Source organism: Trypanosoma rangeli, assembly GCF_003719475.1.
Source record: "Trypanosoma rangeli strain AM80 chromosome Unknown Tra_15.4_contig_00079, whole genome shotgun sequence".
Classification (NCBI taxonomy): domain Eukaryota; phylum Euglenozoa; class Kinetoplastea; order Trypanosomatida; family Trypanosomatidae; genus Trypanosoma; species Trypanosoma rangeli.
This window is the reverse complement of record NW_021705823.1, coordinates 1-17,907: the sequence shown is the minus strand read 5'-3', so window position 1 is coordinate 17,907 and position 17,907 is coordinate 1. Positions and strand designations below refer to the sequence as shown.

General features: G+C 51.2%; 6 protein-coding genes across 6 annotated transcripts, besides 10 other annotated features; all 6 read left to right on the top strand.

Moving 5' to 3' along the window:
• Positions 1 to 22: 22 nt before the first annotated feature.
• Positions 23 to 2,128, top strand: TraAM80_03146 (uncharacterized protein; the record flags this gene model as incomplete). The annotated part of the gene is made up of 1 exon (XM_029380125.1): positions 23 to 2,128. One exon carries the CDS (start codon positions 23 to 25, stop codon positions 2,126 to 2,128), a length of 2,106 nt encoding a protein of 701 aa, XP_029240019.1.
• A 26-nt stretch (positions 2,129 to 2,154) lies between these two features.
• Positions 2,155 to 2,186: a microsatellite.
• A 581-nt stretch (positions 2,187 to 2,767) lies between these two features.
• TraAM80_03145 (uncharacterized protein) lies at positions 2,768 to 6,067 on the top strand (the record flags this gene model as incomplete). The annotated part of the gene is made up of 1 exon (XM_029380124.1): positions 2,768 to 6,067. The coding sequence occupies one exon, from the start codon at positions 2,768 to 2,770 to the stop codon at positions 6,065 to 6,067; it is 3,300 nt and encodes a 1,099-aa protein (XP_029240018.1).
• A 24-nt stretch (positions 6,068 to 6,091) lies between these two features.
• Positions 6,092 to 6,126: a sequence feature (A-rich).
• Positions 6,127 to 6,244: 118 nt separating this feature from the next.
• Positions 6,245 to 6,284: a sequence feature (A-rich).
• Positions 6,285 to 6,318: 34 nt separating this feature from the next.
• Positions 6,319 to 10,068, top strand: TraAM80_03144 (importin-7; the record flags this gene model as incomplete). The annotated part of the gene is made up of 1 exon (XM_029380123.1): positions 6,319 to 10,068. One exon carries the CDS (start codon positions 6,319 to 6,321, stop codon positions 10,066 to 10,068), a length of 3,750 nt encoding a protein of 1,249 aa, XP_029240017.1.
• Positions 10,069 to 10,434: 366 nt separating this feature from the next.
• Positions 10,435 to 10,465: a sequence feature (A-rich).
• Positions 10,466 to 10,985: 520 nt separating this feature from the next.
• On the top strand, positions 10,986 to 12,404 carry TraAM80_03143 (putative zinc-binding protein; the record flags this gene model as incomplete). The annotated part of the gene is made up of 1 exon (XM_029380122.1): positions 10,986 to 12,404. One exon carries the CDS (start codon positions 10,986 to 10,988, stop codon positions 12,402 to 12,404), a length of 1,419 nt encoding a protein of 472 aa, XP_029240016.1.
• A 300-nt stretch (positions 12,405 to 12,704) lies between these two features.
• Positions 12,705 to 12,728: a microsatellite.
• A 515-nt stretch (positions 12,729 to 13,243) lies between these two features.
• Positions 13,244 to 13,275: a microsatellite.
• A 43-nt stretch (positions 13,276 to 13,318) lies between these two features.
• TraAM80_03142 (uncharacterized protein) lies at positions 13,319 to 15,196 on the top strand (the record flags this gene model as incomplete). The annotated part of the gene is made up of 1 exon (XM_029380121.1): positions 13,319 to 15,196. The coding sequence occupies one exon, from the start codon at positions 13,319 to 13,321 to the stop codon at positions 15,194 to 15,196; it is 1,878 nt and encodes a 625-aa protein (XP_029240015.1).
• Positions 15,197 to 15,203: 7 nt separating this feature from the next.
• Positions 15,204 to 15,265: a microsatellite.
• A 23-nt stretch (positions 15,266 to 15,288) lies between these two features.
• Positions 15,289 to 15,314: a microsatellite.
• Positions 15,314 to 15,330: a microsatellite.
• An 896-nt stretch (positions 15,331 to 16,226) lies between these two features.
• Positions 16,227 to 16,272: a sequence feature (A-rich).
• Positions 16,273 to 16,844: 572 nt separating this feature from the next.
• On the top strand, positions 16,845 to 17,907 carry TraAM80_03141 (putative lectin; the record flags this gene model as incomplete). The annotated part of the gene is made up of 1 exon (XM_029380120.1): positions 16,845 to 17,907. A coding segment is annotated over one exon (1,063 nt), but the record flags the coding sequence as incomplete, so codon positions are not given.

The following is a 17,907-nucleotide window of genomic DNA, read 5'->3' as shown; positions in this document are numbered from 1 at the left end:
GTGACAAGTGGAGGAAACAGCCATGAGCGAGATTATTTTTGTGGAGCCCTGCGTGCTCTGCACTCCGCGAGCTGTCGTTGAGACCCACGTGGAGGGCCCATGTGCGGCGGAGGGCGGTTTTATTGCTTCATCACCCGCGTCGCACTACACCCATGTGGCTCTATATGAATGGATCCAAAAGTTCGCGGAGAGAGACTTGGAAAAGCGCCTCAACGCGAACAGCAGGTTGCAAGATCTAGAGGAAATAGAAGCTGCTCTCCGTGAGATGATTGCACTTGATGAGAGTCAAATTCACACGAATCACATTGTCAGGTGCCATCTGGCGTTTCTGCAGCGTCAGCAACAGCGACGAGAGCGTGAGCTCACAATGCGAGAGACACTATTGAAATACCAGCTGCATCGGCTACTTCACTTGGAGCGGTGCTTCAACGCCGCGAGAGGAGACAAGTCCCTAGACGCAATGGGTACTCTGCAGCATGCGGAGAAACTTTTGAAGGAGGAGATGCAGAAGTTCCTTGTGGAGATGTATACACCAGAGCTGTCACGCGCCCAGGAGGCGCAGAGGTTTGCGGAGGACCGACTACAAGCGTCAGTGCGCGTGGTGGAGCACCAGACAGCACGACTAGAGTCGATAAAGAGGGAGCTAAATGAGGTTTGCTTGTTTTTGAACGACTTGGCAGCATGCGCCAAAGTAGCGGCACGCTGCGACGACAGCCGAGGAAGAAGTGCGTATGCCGCGTTTCGTAGAGAAGAGAACGCGTTTTGCACCCCACAAAAAGTTATACTTGCCGTGCAGGAGCGAATCAGAGAACTGGAACTGCGGCAAGCGAGCATGGTCCAAGACGTGAACCCAGCAGGGACCTCGAATGACACGTTTGACGCTTTAACACTGGCAGTTTGCCGATTGGAAGAGACACGGGCGGAATTTTATGCTTTCAACCGCCAGGCCCCTTCATGTGACCTGCAAATCGCTAATGATACTGTTAATCGCAGCAGCAGCAGCAGCAGCAGTAATTGCGTGAAACCACCACTACCACCGCCGTCAGCATCGTCGTTCCCCCCCCCAATGTCTTCAAACGCTGGCCCCAAGGAGTCCTTTATGGAATCTCGTACCAGTGAAATCCACCACGCTGTTTTACACGAGCAGCGGAGGCTAATTATGATGTTGAACTGCACATGTGGTGTGCGTCCAGTTCTTCTTCGTCTTTCCACCGAGAGCGAGGCAGAACGATACGCGCGGCGGCCTTTGAGTCTCTTTGCGGGACATAGTCTCTCGCTGCATCAGTGGACGCATACGGACGGGACACGAACAGTGAAACGGGCGGCTGTTTTCTATCCGACATCACCTAAACGTGATGGTGAGGTTCCAAAGGAAAATCTAGAATCTCTACTCTTTGCGAAGGCAAAAGAAAAGGGTGATTTATTTGAAATCATTGATCTGCGTGCTGAGGTCAAAGATGCTGACGTATATTTTATGGGCGATGCCGTTGCGTTCTCGGCAGATGGCAACTTTATGTATCTCTGTTGCGGTGCTGCCGACACCTTTAGCGATGCTCGACGTACGGCAACAGTCCACGTTGCGGAATTGCTGCGTCGCCGACTCGGTGTACCATCTGCCAACTGTTTTTGTTACTACTCCTCTTTTTCTTCCGTCGTGAGTCTTGGATGGGCCGGTGCAGGCGTTTGCGCATGGGCACTGGATGAGATGTGTTTTCCATCCCGTGAGGAGAAGGAGTCGTTTGATTTGCACCTGCGCGAGACGTACTGCACCGTTATTCACCTCACGCGCGCAGAAGTGGAGAATTTTGCTAATGAGTGCGTGGAGATCGTTTCGCATATGCCCCGCGATGAATCACCGAAGCGGCGACTTGTCATCTCTTCTCACGCCCTCCGCTCCCTTTCGGAGCGTCACCGCGCCACATTGACGGCGTGGTACGGTGACGGTGGGTGCATCGTGCCGGATTTGCCAACAATTGAGCGCATGCGTGGCCATTCGGTGAGGTCGATGATGCTAACAGTTGTGACACACGGCTCACATCTTCCACCGCCAAGTTTGCGTGGATTTTTCTCGTTTCTCGGCATCAGGGCGAATGAGAGAGCGAGAGAGAGTGAACGAGTGAGTGAATGACGGAGTTGAGGCCGCTTACGAAGGCCTTTTTTTTTTTTTTTGGTGTTCGTTTGTTTGTCGACAGCTTATGTATTGTTGTTGCTTTTGTTCATTACTATTTCTTTGTTTTGCCTGCCAAGAGTTGTTGTCAGCGGTACACAAGCGGAGCCTCCGTCATTAACGCTGATGCAGGGTCCTTTGCCTCCCCGTTGTTTGTTTGACCTATCCTGCAGGCCCAGTGACCGAAGCGAAGTGTGCGGCAGGGGGGAGGTGGTTCAAGTGAACGGGTGGGCGTCCTGCGACTGCTTCTTCCAATTCATTCCTCCCCTACTCTTTTTGTGGATTTTCTCTTCTACGACCACGCATGCCACTTTCCGTAGCTGTGCTCCATTCACAGCCTACTTTGTAGGGTTTTTTTTTTTGTACCACCATCCTTGTCAGCGGTACGGCAGGAGAGAGAACGTGCGGCGAGCGTGTACGTGTGAGCGGACTTTTGCCTCTCTGAGACGGAGAGGCAAAAAGGGCAGAAACACGCCCCAGACATACACATACATCGCACAACGTCAAAACAGTGTTGTAACTACACATATTTTGTCGAAAAAAACTACAAAGTTTCTAATAGTCGTGTAAAGTACGCGCGTACTCTCAAGGCAGTAAGAAATGAGCGAAGTACTTCTTGTACTTCCCCTGGCGCTCTTATGCAACAATGAGGACTCGGAGAACCTCTCTGCATTCTCATTTTCTGCTACCCACTCGTTGAACTCAAAGGGAGGACTTTCCGGGAACGACATTGTCGCGTCCGCGGATGATTCTCTGTCAAGGCGCACTGATCCTCACCCACAAACTCTCGACGCAGAAGAAGCTTACCAACGCATGTTACTTATGCTAGAATGTCAGTTGGAGTTTATGACGTTAGCGCAGTGGCGTCTTGCAGTGGAGGCACACCTCAAAAAGGAAGTATTGCAAGGCTGGATGCGAACTGTGACGTTGCAGGAGGTTCTTTTACAACACCATGTGACCCGCCTCGCCCACGTCGGGAAGAGCTTTAGGTGCCCTGTGGGGAACCCCACACACTGTCGGTGCATGCAGGATGAGTTCTTCGAATGCGAGTACGTTGCGTTGCAAGAGGCAGTGGAGTTCTTGGATGTTTGGTCGAAGCTTATACCAGCACGGCTCTCTATGATGCAGACACCCACGTTTCTCGCTGAGGCCATGTCAAACTCACGAGACGAGGGGCATGCCACATTCACCTTTGCACCAAAGTTATTGACCACAGCCAGTCAGGACAAACAGATGAAGGCGCTGCGCAAAACTGTTAGACGCCTTTGGGGTGATCTTGCTGCCGTTCACGACGAGGCAGAGGTGCTTAGTTTTACACTTGAGGAGGAAGTGAAGGGGGGCGAGGCAGATGGAGCCCAAAGTGCTAGGAATACAAGTGGAAGCTGCGAGGAAAACGGTTCGGAGCATGCGAGTTACGCCGTTAATGTCATGCGGTTGGCTACGCGGCAGGTGGACGAGCTGCGCGGCAGAGTGTTTGCGCTTACGAAGCGGTTGCATGAGGCGGAACAGTCCCTGGAGAGCACCCAACGGGTCTTGCTGGATGAGAAGGAACGCAGCGCACATTTACAACAACTTTTGAACACCACAGAGGAGGCGGCAGTGGCAGCATACTCGCAATGTCAATTACACCTTTCGAGAGTCGATGTCCCTCTCCAACAGGACGACGCTGAGAAAGAGCCAGACAACACACCGGGGACGTACACGGTACGAGTGCTAGAGGAGCTTCAACGATACGCGCTAACGTTGACCAAGGAAATTGTTTGGCAGAAAGAGAGGACACAACGAGAGCTGCGTGACCGAGACGCGGTGCTTGAGATAGTCTACCCACAGGTAGAGAGACTGGTATCCCTTATGCCACGCTCTTTGCCTTTGCTTGAATTGAAAACGGAGGGTGTCAACATGATGAACATTACTTCTATGCTGGAGGGCATCATTATGGGCGTGACAGGCCTGAAGACTTACCACGACGAGGGCCACGCGAGGGGCGTCCAACTCTTTCAGCCGATCTCGCAGCCTTCGGAGGCGGCCACGTTGCAATCAACCATTGAACACATGCGTTCAACAATTGAACTGCTACTCTGCGAGAAGGGTAAAAAAGGCGATGCCCATTTATGTGTTGGTTCTACCGTCCCTGCTGTGTCTGTTGCAAACGGTCGCATGGATGTTCTGACGACGGTGCTGCGCCGCCTTGAAGAGGTGCGGGGTGAGAAAATAATGTTGGAGCTGGAGCTTGAGGAGAAGCAAAGACGTCCCCTGCTGCATGGAAGTCAGAAGCCACGTCATGGACCCACCACTGCGGATGACGCCGACGGGGGAACAGGGTCTGGCGATAACACATGGGTGCAGTCTGTTCACCGCCTTTCTGAGGCCAACACACTTTTGCAGGACGAATTGAAGCTGGAGCGGGAAGCTGGGCTGTCACTGAAGGCGAGGCTTACAGATTCAGAGCGGTTTATACGTGAGCTACAGAAACAGTGCCGTCGACTGCGCCAGAGTGGACGCTTTGACGCCTATGAGATCATTGAGCAATCGGGGTGTGACAGCGATGACGATGACGCGAAGGCGTCTGACGGCGGCAGCGGTGATGATGGCACGCCTATACCTCTCATGGAAGCACGACAAATGGGGGAGGAAAAGGCTGTAAGGGGAATGTGCCCAGATGAGGCTTTGTATGCGGCGCCCTGCCTCAGGTATCACTCGATGCCCTCAACAGCGTCAATAGACACCTCATTTTCGCTGCGGCCGCTGACTGGGCCCTCAGGCCCGTGCACGTCCATTTGTCAGGGAGAACAGATTGCTTGTGTGCGGGATCAGCGTCGATTGATGAAGGCCGTGCGGCATGTACACGGCATTAAACTCTCCACACTCTTCATGAGCAAAGAACATCATTGGTCGTCTTGCAACCCACATGACATTTGGAATATCTTTCTTGCCTGCAGCATCTCTTTGCACACATTTTTTAAATCGATTGGTTTTTCTGCAAAAGTAGCACGACACGTGGCAGTTCTTTATCCGCTTCCACCCACTATGACGCACTCGCTGCCTGTGCGTCAGCTTCTGTGTCCCCTCAAGGGCCGCCGGAGCTCATCGCATGCGAGAAACACTGGACCACCCGTGGAAATTTTTGACCTTCGTGAAGAGTTTAAATCCACGAGAAATTATCTGCGAGGGTGCATGGATGTTTGTTTCTCCCAAGACGGCCGCTTTATGTATGCACTGGCTTCGGCAGACGCTGATGTGATTGCACGGATGTGTGCACCCGAGTGTCTCAACATTCCTGCAGAGCACCAATTCCGCTTCTCTGGCTCGCTACCGAAAGGAGTTTCAATCTGCAACAAGAGTGGCAACGACGGTATCGACATGATTAACCACGACGTTACGTATGCAGGCGAGGCGGATACAATGCCGCTTTCAATGGATATGTTGGGTTGGTGTGGACGCGGCGGCATTTGCGCATGGGCTATGGATTACATGCAATTTGATTCTGCAGCAGAGCGGGACCGTTTTAAGAAGCATTTGCGGAGCGAGTACCGCCTTGTGTTAAATCTTTCTGCAACAGAGGTGCAAAACTTTGTGGGTGGCAGTGTGGAGTTGATGGGGCTTAACAGTGCCGGCAAGACCGTGGCTCGTCTTTTTATGTCATTGACGGCGTATGAGGCGCTCTCGCCGGTGCACCGCATTCAGCTCTTGCAGTGGTACGGTGGACCGCAAGGTGTGACGCTGTTAAATGTGGGGAATATTGAGCGTGTGATGGCTGCGCCTGTGCGGCGTCTCGTGGTAATGGTGCAGTGGCACGGCCGTGTGCCGCTCTCCAAGACGCCTCCACGAGAGACTCTTGAGCGGCTTGGCTTCCATCATCAAGAACAACATCATCTGCCGCGGAAGGTTGAGTCTTCATAGTTTCACTGGCTTTGACGCTGCTGCTTTGCTTACGATTTTTTTTGTGTTTTTGTTTTTGTGGTTATTATACTCGAGTTTCTCTATAGACGAGGATGTTTTTCTTTCTTTGTTTTGCACGTCCATGGTTTTTTTTTCTGTGACTGCATTCGTGTGCAGTCATATTTTTATTTCATCGACTTTTTTTTCCTTTTTTTTTGTTTTGTTGTGATTTTGCTTTTTGTCCTATTCCTCGTCTGTGTGGCGTAAACCACATGTGTTTCTCTTTTACGACTCTACTCTCTGCCTTTTTAGTATCTCTCTACTTTGGCCGACGTGGAGGGGCGCTTCAAGACTGCCTGAGCGATTGGGTGGAGATGTCAAGCAACGAGGCGCTGCTGCAGATTTTTGTTGGTACCCTCTCCGACGACAAAAATGTGCGGGAGCAGGCTGAGGCGGCCCTCACGCACGTCTCCGCTGACCCGTGGCTGATCATACGGCTCATCCACTTTTCCTGTCAAGAGCTTCCACTCCACGGCGTTCCTGCGGAGACACGGCAGGCACTCCATGCTGCATCCATTCGTGTGCGTAATGTGTTGGGCCGCAGCGATTGGAACCGGCATCCGTATTTCACTGAAGAAACGAAGCAGGCTGTACGAGAATGCATTGTTCCACTCCAGTGTGGCTCTCATGTGCCGGAGTTGGTGCGACGACAGCTGCTCGCCGCCACGCAAGAACTTATCCACTACGACTACCCACATCGGTGGCCGTCGCTGATGCCGCATCTAAGAGTAATACTCGACGAGTGTGTTGTTGGCCTACGCGTTTTGCCAGACACAGCGTCGTCACGGGAGACCGCCACACTGCGCCTAAAAGGGGCAGTTGGTATCTTGCGGGCTTGCTGCAAAGTCTACGAAGATGCAGTTAAAATCGACGCTGACGCTATTGAGAAGTTCATCAACAACATTTGCCCATCATTGCTGTCACTTACAGAGACGCTGGCATCACTTTGGGTGCAGGAGTTGGTGGCACAACAGCAATCACACCATATGAATGGTGTTAGTGATTCTTCTTCTGCTGCTGCAAGCCTGAAAAGGTTGGAACCATCTATGTTTGTTGTGTCCCCGTGGCACACAGAGTTATCCCACTGTCTACGCATTGCACTCAAGTGCATTGATTCTCTCCTTGCCGCTCGCTGGCCACTGTTTCTCTGCGATCAATCGGGGATGGATCGACTCTGTAAGGGCTGCATTGGTCAAGTGTTGGACGCAACTCACACAACGCTTCTACCGCTGTATCGTTCACGCATTCCCACCGGTGACGGTGACGACTCGGACCTTTCTTCCGTATTTTATGAGTCCGCCGTGTGGAAGCTGTTGAAGTGGGTAGAAAACTTGGGACTCAAGCTGCTGCAGGCACTGTCTCCAAAAAGCTGTGAACGTCGTGCACGCGCGGCCGCGAAGTACTTTTGTGATCATTACTTGCTTGGGCTTGTGCAACATGCACTCGACTTTGTTCGGTGGCATACGGTGCCTCGCCGTTTGACGTCCAAGGCTTACATCATGTCTCTGGAGATCCTCACCATGGCAGTGGGTGGCCGGGAAACGTACCGCAAGATTATAGCACCAAATGCTGAGGAGATTTTTACAATGCTCATTTTTCCACGTCTCACCTTTTCAGTCGAAGATGCTGAGTTATGGGCATCAAACCCCGCCGAGTATGTGCGGCTACAGACGAGCCCCGCGGGGGATTTATACAGCGCGAAGGTGGTTTCCTCAAGCCTCATGCTTTCTTTGACGATACCCTCCAAACCATTTCATGATACAGAATTTGTGAACCATGTTGTACAGTACGTACTTGGGCGTCTCATAGCGCATGCTGCGGCTGCGGCGCACGGTGACGTTGATGCGGCACGCGTTGTGGATGCTGCATTTTTTACCATTTACCAATTTAACAAAGTCCTACACTCCATTGGCTTTGGAGATGAGAAGGTGGAGTGGCTCCTTACGAACTACGTGGCACCTGCAGCAAAATATCCTGTTGGATTTCTACGCGCTCGCAGCGTGTTGGTGTTGAGTGTATTTGCACCTAAAATTCACTGGAGCAGCCCACAGGCGTTTCAGCGTGTTCTCGTGGAAGTTCTTCCACTTCTACAAGATCCAGATATTCCAGTGCGGATTCAAACCTGCATGTCCTTTGCCAACCTCATTTGTCACCCACACGCGCGGGACGTCGTCACGCCCTGCCTCAGTGACGTCATTCAACACTATTTCTGTGCTATGCGCCTTATGGACAGTGAGGGCGTGGTTCGCACCCTGCGCAAGACGATCAAGCACTACCGTGATGTTCTCTCACAGTGGGCGCTGCACCTCACTGAGTTGTTGGTGCAACATTTTTACCAAGTCCTGGAGCGCGCCCTTGCCGCAGAAGTTGATGATTTCGTGTCCGAAACGTTTGCAAACAAGAAGAGCGGTGCAGCAGGGATGGGTGTGATGGGTACTGAGGAGGATGGCGTTGTTGAAAGTGTCATGGCCGCTGACGAAATTTTGGAGACCCTCACCGTACTTGTGCGTGCGATTCCTCAGCAACCGGTGGTGATCTCTTCCTTCAACACGTCGCAGCAACGGGATCTGATTTTTCAGATGCAGGAACGCATCGCTCCGATGCTTTACATGGTGTTGTCGAAGGAGAAGGGAGGTTGTCTTGGATTTATGGATGCCTCACTCATGTTGCTCACCACAATGTTGTCACGGAGTTCTGCTGTCGCGTCATTTACGTGGCGCTTGCTGCCATGCCTTCATCAAATCGTTGTACAAGGCGCGGTTGACTACTTTAGCCAAATGCTTCCACCACTGGACAATTTTGCCTGCGTGTCACCGGAGCAGTTTCTCCTTTTTCCGATGAGTGACCTCTGTGCAATGCCTGAATTTGCGGTGAAAATGGCCTCCACGACACCCGCACAGGTTGTCTGCACGATGTGTGATGCCGTGATGCAAAGCTGCCACATACTGTGCCTGCGTGAGCTTGCCGCGGTTCCCAAGATTTACGATTCAATACTGCAAAACCTGTGGCAGCTCAAGCAGCGGGATGGAAACCATGCAAACGCCACAGCAGCAACGGACAACCTCGTTGAATACATTATACAGACCGCACTGCGCGTCTTGACTGACCCCAACAGTCAAAAAAAGCGACGCCGCACGCTTACGCTCTTGTTTGCTAATAATATTTTTTCCGCGATACTTGCGAATGCGGAGCTGACCGTTAGAACGCTCTCCGCTGCTGGTACCCTCTTACCCTTTTTTGCACATTATGTGCAGCTTGTGCAGGGGGAAACTATGCAAACGGTGCTACGATCGTACGACCGCCGTCTGTTTATTATGGCCATTGCAGTTCTTGCACGGCTGCAGGCGGAACAGGCGCAGCTGGCAACGACACTGGACGAGGTGCTCTGCGGTGTCGTAAAAGGCGAGGTGCTGGCATGTTTCAGTCATAGCGAGGGTGTTCTGGTTGCCATGGAGGTGGAGGGACACACGCGGAGCGGGGATGAGCATGATGAGGAGGAATGGAGCATGGATGAATCAAGCGACAGCGGAGAGGATGACGACGACGATGATGAAGATGAGGAGGACTACGATGACGACCTGGACGACGACGCCGATAGCATGGGTAGCGAGGCGTCAGCCCTGGCGGGTGACAGTCAATTGCAGGCGCTGCTTATGGCGACAGCCGCCACGCGGAAGCGGAGGGCCACCACCAAAGACATCGACGATGAGGAGGAGGAGGAGGAGGAGGATAACCTTCTTGACGAAAACGACTTTGTGAGCCCAATTGATGCGTGTAACGCGTGGGCCTTCCTGTTGGAGTCCGTCAACCACACAACAGCGGTTTCGTCCACACGATTCTGCCAGCTTGTGCGGGATGCCAACTCGCAGCAGCAAATGCAGTCTCTGACGCAAATGAGTGCCTTGATGGAGCAGCTGCTGGCGACACGTGGGAGGCGACGCGCCGCAGCAACCGCTGCGTAACGAATTAAACTGTAACGCTTTTTCCACCACTGTCCACCTGCATCATTCCCTCGCTTTGACGCATGCATCACAATGTTGCTTCTGGGTGGGTGGGCTGGTGAGTGAAGTAACTGCAAGTCGAACGGTGTGGTCGTGAAGCAAGGAAGAGCGACGTCTAAAAAAAAAAAAAAACAGTAGGGGGATCAGTAGAAATCAGTGAAACCACAACAGAGTATGAAGTAAAGGGAGAAAACTACCAAGAAGAAGGACGATGTAAAGTGTAGTAAATATGCACCAATGAAAAGAATCATCTTTGTTATCTGTGTGTAAAAACACACACAAATATATATATATATACACACACATCGCCGCAGCGTGAACTGGTCGTTTCCATTTATTCTTCTTTTTCTTTCTCTTTGTGTGATCCTGTTTTTGGCTGCGGCTTCGCATAATGGAAGGATGTAGGAGTAGTGGGGGTCGTGCCTTCTGTGTGTTCTTTGTCGCACCTCTTTGCTGTGGGATGGTGTTGTTTCTCTGTGCTTTTATTTTTCTCTGCATTTATTTCTTATTCTTGGTTTCCGTTACCCACACCGTGGCTGGTGGAGTCTTAGCGGTACGAGGAAGGAAATAGACAGTGTAGAAACGACAGTTACCAACAGAAATAGTCCTCCCAAACATTATTCTTCCTTATGTAACTGAAGGAAGAGGTGTGGTGTTCCCTCTCACTCACTCGCTCACAGCTTTTCAGGGTTTTTATTTTATCGTTGTTACCATTGCGTCAAGTGGCCTGCTGTGGATTTATTTTTCAAGGTTGAATCCTTTGTGTTTTTGCTTTGTTTTTGTTGAAGGTGCAGTATTTGTAGTTATATATATTAATTTGCTTGTTGACTTCTTCTTTTGGGTGCTTGTGGCTTGCTTTTCTGTTCCTGCGGCACACGATGCAGACATCCACTGCATCATCATTGCGCAGCGCGTTGCGTGGGGCCAGGCGGTGGGCCGGTTTTGTTGTCACGTTGCTTCTCATCATGTGGGGGAGTCTCACTGCGGTGATGTTTCTGTACGTACCCCTGCTTTCTTTCATGCCAACGCCGCTGGATATATTTTTGACGTCAGTCGCCGCGGCGGCGTTTTTCATGACAATGTGGTCACTGGGGGTATTGTTAATGATCCACCCGGGTTTGCCGCCGTCGTGGTTTGTCGCGGAGCGCGTTGAGGCATTTATGCGTGGAGTGCTGACAGATGTCGTGACGTACGGCGGCGTGGGCAGGATGCACGGAGAGGTGAAGAATGGGGCAAACGATACAGCCTACCACAACCTTACCGCGGTGGAGCAGCAAGAGTGGCTGGAGAGATCTCAGTGCGCTCAAGATGCACTGGCGGATGCGCAGGAGATGCAGGCGATCAACAGTAACCCCTATTACAATTCGCCAAGCCTTGCAGTGAATTTTATGCACAATATGGAAGGTGCTCTGATGCAACAACAAAAACAACAACAAGTAACTAGTGTGGTTTACAGCCGTCGTCGCCGTCGTCGTGATGGTGGTGGTGATACGGACGTGCAAAGTTCTCATGGGCGATTGTGGATGCCTCACCGGGATATTTTTTTGATTGCTTCCGACGGCATTGCAGCCCTTGACCGGTCTCCGGAGAGCTGTGAGCAAGAGATGTTTTTTCTTCTTGGAGGTGCACGGCTTTGTCACTTTTGCCGTATCTACAAATTGGGTGAGACGCATCACTGCTCGAGATGCTGTACCTGCGTGTACGGAATGGACCACCACTGCCCGTGGATTGGCCGGTGCATTGGCATTGACAACCATAAGCATTTCCTCCTGTTCATGGGCTACCTCATTATTCTCTTGGCGACATCGCTGCTGCACATCGTTGTGGTTTCCAACACGAAACGCGCTCGTGTTTTTTTAGCGGGCGCACCAGCAATGTTGCTTCTGGTGATTATCCTCGCTGGTGCATTCATGGTGGTGTTGCTGGTGTTTTGCACGCAGGACGTATTATTGTTAGGAAGAGGCGACAGCACACTACGACTTTTGCGGCGGGAGGAGCGCCGCATCTATGAATCACTGCGCAGCGGGTCGTACAACTATCTTACGGATGACACCAGTGACGGCGGCGATGACACCGTAGTGCGAAGGTTCAGTTTTCAGAACTTGCGTCGTGTCTTTGGGATAGGCTCTGCGTGTCCTTTATGGTTTATGCCGCTGCAACCGCAACGGCTGCTGCTGACGACACAGGAAACACAGTTTTGGGCGGCACTCAAAGTGATAGCACTGCGACAAATGCGGTTAATAGCCGACGCCGAAAATGACGGTGGAGACAGCAACGAGGAGGAGGCAGAAATATGAAGAGTAGTTCAACGGCTGTGCAGGCGTCGGAAATACGTGGGGGACGGGTATATGTTCTTCTTGCGTTGTTACTTGTTTTGCAAACTGAACAGTCCAGCTGATTGGCATGAACGGGGCATGTCAAAAAGCGCGGTGAAGCAGGGCCTACCTACAGATACAAATACGAAAAGGGTGTGTATAAGATGATTCTTTTCGTGGGGACGCAGAAATGGGGAGCCAACGACCGACGTACAGCGGGGCAATTGAGAGGACGGGTAATCATCAACTGTTGCTTGTGGGCATGCCTGTGCAGATACAGGCGTGTGTGCTTTTGTGTGTGTGTGTTTTTTTTTGCCTTTGCGCGGCTTTGACGTGGGAAGGGGGGGAGTGGTAGGGGAGGAGTGGGGGGCGACAAGCCTTCAGCGACATGACATCCACATGAGCCGTTGGAATCAAAGCGGGAACAACAGGCCAAAAAAAAAATGGGAAACAACAAGAAGGATAAGAAAGTTGCCTGTGAGAAAATGCCGCGTATCTGCATGTATCTTACCAGTGCCTTCAAAGGGGGATGTGTTCTGTTCTTTGTGGGGGCAGAAGGAAGAGGAGGGGCGCAGGTGCGGCTAAGATTAGGCTGGGCATCGTCTTATACAGATTTCTCTCCTTCCCTCTTGTTTTCTTTCTCTTTTTGCTAACCCCTGTTGTTTCTTTCCACCCGGTTTATGCATCACTGACATTTGTCACGGCTGCCTTACACAACCCCCACCGCAGGGAAATAAACTCCGTTGCGGGAGATCCAATCCAAATAAGAGTTATTTACCTGTATATAACAAAACAAGAAGAAAATAAACTGAGGAGGAAGCAAACAAAACAAAACAAAACAAAACAAAAAAAAGAAACTGAAATTATAAGCAAACCAGAAAAGAAAAGTGAGAATTATGTCGCTTCATGGCGCCATCACATTTTTTGTGGATCAGGACCCCGAGACGACAAGTGTTTCCGCGCTCGCTTGCTTAGCTTCCAGCCTCACAGAGCCGGGTGTTGCTCTCTCCCTCATCGATCAACACCGCTCTGTATGCCAGAAGGTGCTCTCACAGCTCGTGGACGTTGCGAATGATGGCGGAAAGAATCCTAGCGCGCGTATTTTGGCTCTGGAATGTCTATACTCCCTGTCGCACGTTCCCAACGTTGGGTTTTGCACAGGGGATTTACTTGACGCCGTCCAGAGGCTGAATGAAACGTTTGAGGAGTTTTTTGAAACTCAGCCTCCGGAGATCGTTAAGACTCAACAAGAGATGCTCACAGTGTTGTTATTTCGCTGCAGTGGTTACGCGCATCTCAAGGCAGGAGATCTGCTAAGACAATTATACAATGGCGACGACGTCCGACTGATGTCGGCACTGCAGGAGATTATCAAGAATCGATCGCTTGAGTGGGGCATCGTACAGGCCTGTGTGCGTTGCATCTATGAGTTGACAACCCCTGCAAGTTACTTTGCCGTTCCAGACGACAATCATCCCATTGAGACCACAAAGATAAGTGCCTTTCAAGAAAAAATAGCCGTGCTGCTCATTCACTTATCTCAGCATAACTCGTTGCATGAACTGTTTAAGGAGTTTGACGCACGCTGGGCCATCGCTGTGCGTGAAGAAGGGCTTGATCCGATCCTGCAAGGCCAAATCTCTGTGACAGACGCGGTGTGTGACGGCGTGGCGATGCGTTTTTTGGGGGTATTCCGTTACTTGGCAGTGATGTTGCTGAATTTAGCCGACTTTTGCGAACGGATGGATCTCGTGCGTGACTATCAGCAGTCTTTTATGGCGCAGCATCAGAGTTTTCTTGGAGGAACAGTGATACCTTTTTTGCGCCTTGCACTTTGTTGCTGGGAGGCCACCTGCGACACCACACTGGAGTCGCAGAACAACCCATTCATGAATGTTGCCATTGCCGTGTTGCGGTTGTTACGCTTTGCCCTCTATCGACCAGTGCTGGCACCTTGCGAAACACTTGCGTCATCACTCGGGGCCTTGACACGGCAGGTGCATAAACTGGAGTCTCGACTTTTCAAGGAGTACATGGGTATGCTTGTTCTCGTTCTCACACTAGAGGGTTTGTGTAACGTGAATGCTGTCAAGGTGGAGGTTCTGGTGGCGGACTTCACTGCACTGATAAATTTGATCTCAACCGACAAGAGCCCGCTACGCCCTGGGGCGCAATTCACGGTGGCACAAGCCTTCACGTATTGTCTCGCAAACGAAACTTCAGTGTACTTTGACCTTGGCAATGACTCGGTTGCGCAGCTGCATCTCAGGCTGCAAGCTAAGGATGCGGAAATGGTCAATGAGGAGGCGCGCGTGGTACAGGTATTGGAGGAGCAACTGGAAATGCTGCAGATACTGATGATGGAACTGGCTGTTGGTCAACTTCTTGGCGATATCTCACTTCTTGTGCCGCTCACCGCGAGTTCTGGGGAAGCTGCAACGAGTACCACCACCTCCGGGCAGGCACAAACTTTGAAGGGTGTGGACTCTGAGACGAAGCAGGGCACAACCCACCCAAGGAAAAAGATCAAGCATCCATCTAGGTATGTTTGCATGCTGACGAAAAAACTGATGCGTGAGCCTGTATTGTTACGCAACGGTCATCATTTTGAGTTGGACGCGTTACAGGAGGTTGTGCATCGTGTTGGTCACGTGGATCCTCTCACTGGTGAGACATTTGACGACGAAATAGAGGTGGACATGGACCTGCAACGGGAGATTGCACGATACCGAATAGAAATGGCTACTCGCGAGGGGGGAGCGGCGGCATCGTAGCTTCAAACAGGCACACAGGCATGCACATACATATGTATGTTTCCATGCATGCATCATAGAGGCCTGCATCTATGTGCCCAAATACTCATTTATGTGTGTGTGTGTGTGTGTGTGTTGTCTCTCTCTCTCTCTCTATATATATATATAATTTTTGGCATCCTGTCGTTTTTTTTTTCCCCCTCTGCCTTGTGCCCGTGCGTCGTTGGGTGGTGTTTTTTGTATTACTCCTCGTAATCTTTTCCCATGTATGTTTCTATGGGCCCCACACGTGTTTGTATGAATGACGCCAGGGGTGAAGTGGAAGCCAGTGTTTGAGGAGCGTCGACATAGATAGGGAGAGGCGCGGGAAGTTGTTCTCCCCGCCCTATCGTAACGAGTCCACACCTTTTCTTTCTTCTCATATAACATGTATTTGGTTTGACACACAGTACAAGGCGGGTGAAAACAGCCAAAACAACAACGAAGCATGCCTCACCGATCTTGACGCGAGGGGGGGGGGGCAATGGTGCGAAGAAGAGCAATATATTTGAGAGATGGGAGACGGGTCAGTTGCGGCTACGCACGCAAGGAGCAATGAGTGGTCATGTTCGTGTGTCCTCGTGAGAGGGGTGCGATTGTGGGGTGGCGCAGTTTCCGACTGTAGTGAAGGGAAAAACGGAAGCAAAGCAAAGAGAATATCGATGTGCCTTAGGAGGAGGTGGAGAAGGAAGTGTCTTCGGCGGAGAGGGACTTACTATTATTATTTGGCGCAGTGGTAATGCTGGCTCGCTTTTGCGATCATCACTTTGCCTTTACGTGTCCTCATGGCAACTGTGTGGGTGTGTCAGTCTGTACGTGAATGAGGGGTGGAGGTGGGGAGCAGGAAAGTAAAAAAGAAATGATGCGTCAAGGAATATGCTCCTTAACACGGAGAAGTGGTCATACAACCGTATTATTATATACCTACATGCATTTGAGGTGTGCCACCACCACCGCCACCGCTCATTTTCGCTCTTCAGTTGTTAAACAATTAGGAATTGGTTGCCTTTCCTTTACTTTTTGTTTCTATTATTATTCCTATTAATGCTTTTTTTTTACCCCTATTTCTCTCCTCTTCCCTTCAATAGGACTATGACGTTCATTGCCCCGCCAATCAACTTGATATTATTCGTCAAAAGAGATCAAAGATATGTGTTTTACGAATTGAATGGGGTAAATGCGCCTGTCATTGCCATGAGCACCGTGACGGCCCATTGGTGGGGAACGAGGAAGTGTCGCCACAGGACTATATGTATACATGCATTTGGTGAGTGTATGCTCGCTTTTCTGGCCTTTTTTTTTATCCTCCCTTTCTCTCTGTGTGTAACGGGGTTGCGTGGGTTTTGTGCATGTTCCTCCCGTCCCTGTTGAGGTTAGGAAACACTGCGCCTACAAAAAAGGGCCAAGAGAAGGCGAAGGAAAAGTAGCGAAATAATAATAAAAAAAAATTTTTTTTCCAACAAGATTCGACAGGACTCCAGTCTGTCCAACATAAACATACTCTACATTCCCTTTGTCGGGCAGAGCGGACTGAACGAAGAGGAAAAGCAGGAACCGAAGGACCGTTTGACAGTAGCAGCCTTTGGCTGAAGATCCACCGGCAAGAAGGGTACTCTGCGGCGGGAGGCCTATGGCGTCACAAGCATTGGCTTCGCTCTTGTGGAGCGTCGCCTTCGTGTTGATGACCGCGGCGTTGGTATCAAGTGCCACCGTGGCCGAAGGGCCACGTATGACGACGGAACAGCACCACCGCACTTCGGAGCGTGTGATTGAGCACCATTCCTTTTCCCCACCGCTTTTGCGCAATTACTACGGCGAGGACGAGCTGCTGCATTGGTCTATTGGCGGCACCGCCGTCATCACTGATCGTTATATTCGTCTGACGGCGGACCGTAGGGGACAGATTGGGTATGTCTGGAACAGAGAGCCGCTGGACATGCCTTCTTTTGAGATTGTCGTTGGGTTTCATGTCCATGGAAAAAGCGCCGGCGCTGATGGCTTTGCGCTGTGGATCACGACAAACAAGCTGAGCCACAACAGCCCTATAATGCCTACACCAATGAGCTTTCCTGGCATAGGCATTATATTTGACACGTACGACAACGATGGCCTCCGGGACAATCCGGCGGTGTATGTGCTGTTCAACGACGGAAGCTCGCAGAATAAGAAGTACAGCCCACAGAATGATTTCAGGGGTGAATATGTAGGGAGCTGCCGATACGCTTTCCGTCAGACCTCGGCGCTGCTCTCCACGGCACGGATTCGGTACGATAGGGGCGCTCTGACTATCTATCTATCCCGCAATGGCGAGCGGGACGAAGCGCTTTGCACCACCGTATCCGACCTTCACCTTAAGATGGATAAGAATGAGTACTACATTGGGCTGAGCGCCGAGACAGGCGACGTCACGGACAATCACGACATCATCTTTCTTCACACAATGCCACTTGAGGGTGTAACATATGACCACGACGTGTACGCCAGAACGACACCCATAGTGGAGTCCGAAAGGGACATGCTAACACCACGTACAGAAAATCTTCGTGAACGACTACAAGGACATCTTGAGCAGCAGCAGCAACAGCAACAAGAACAGGATATTCAGGCTCAGCAACAACAGCCTCAGCAACAGCAACAACCTCAGCCTCAGCAACAGCAACAACCTCAGCAACAACAGCAGCAGCAGACTCAGC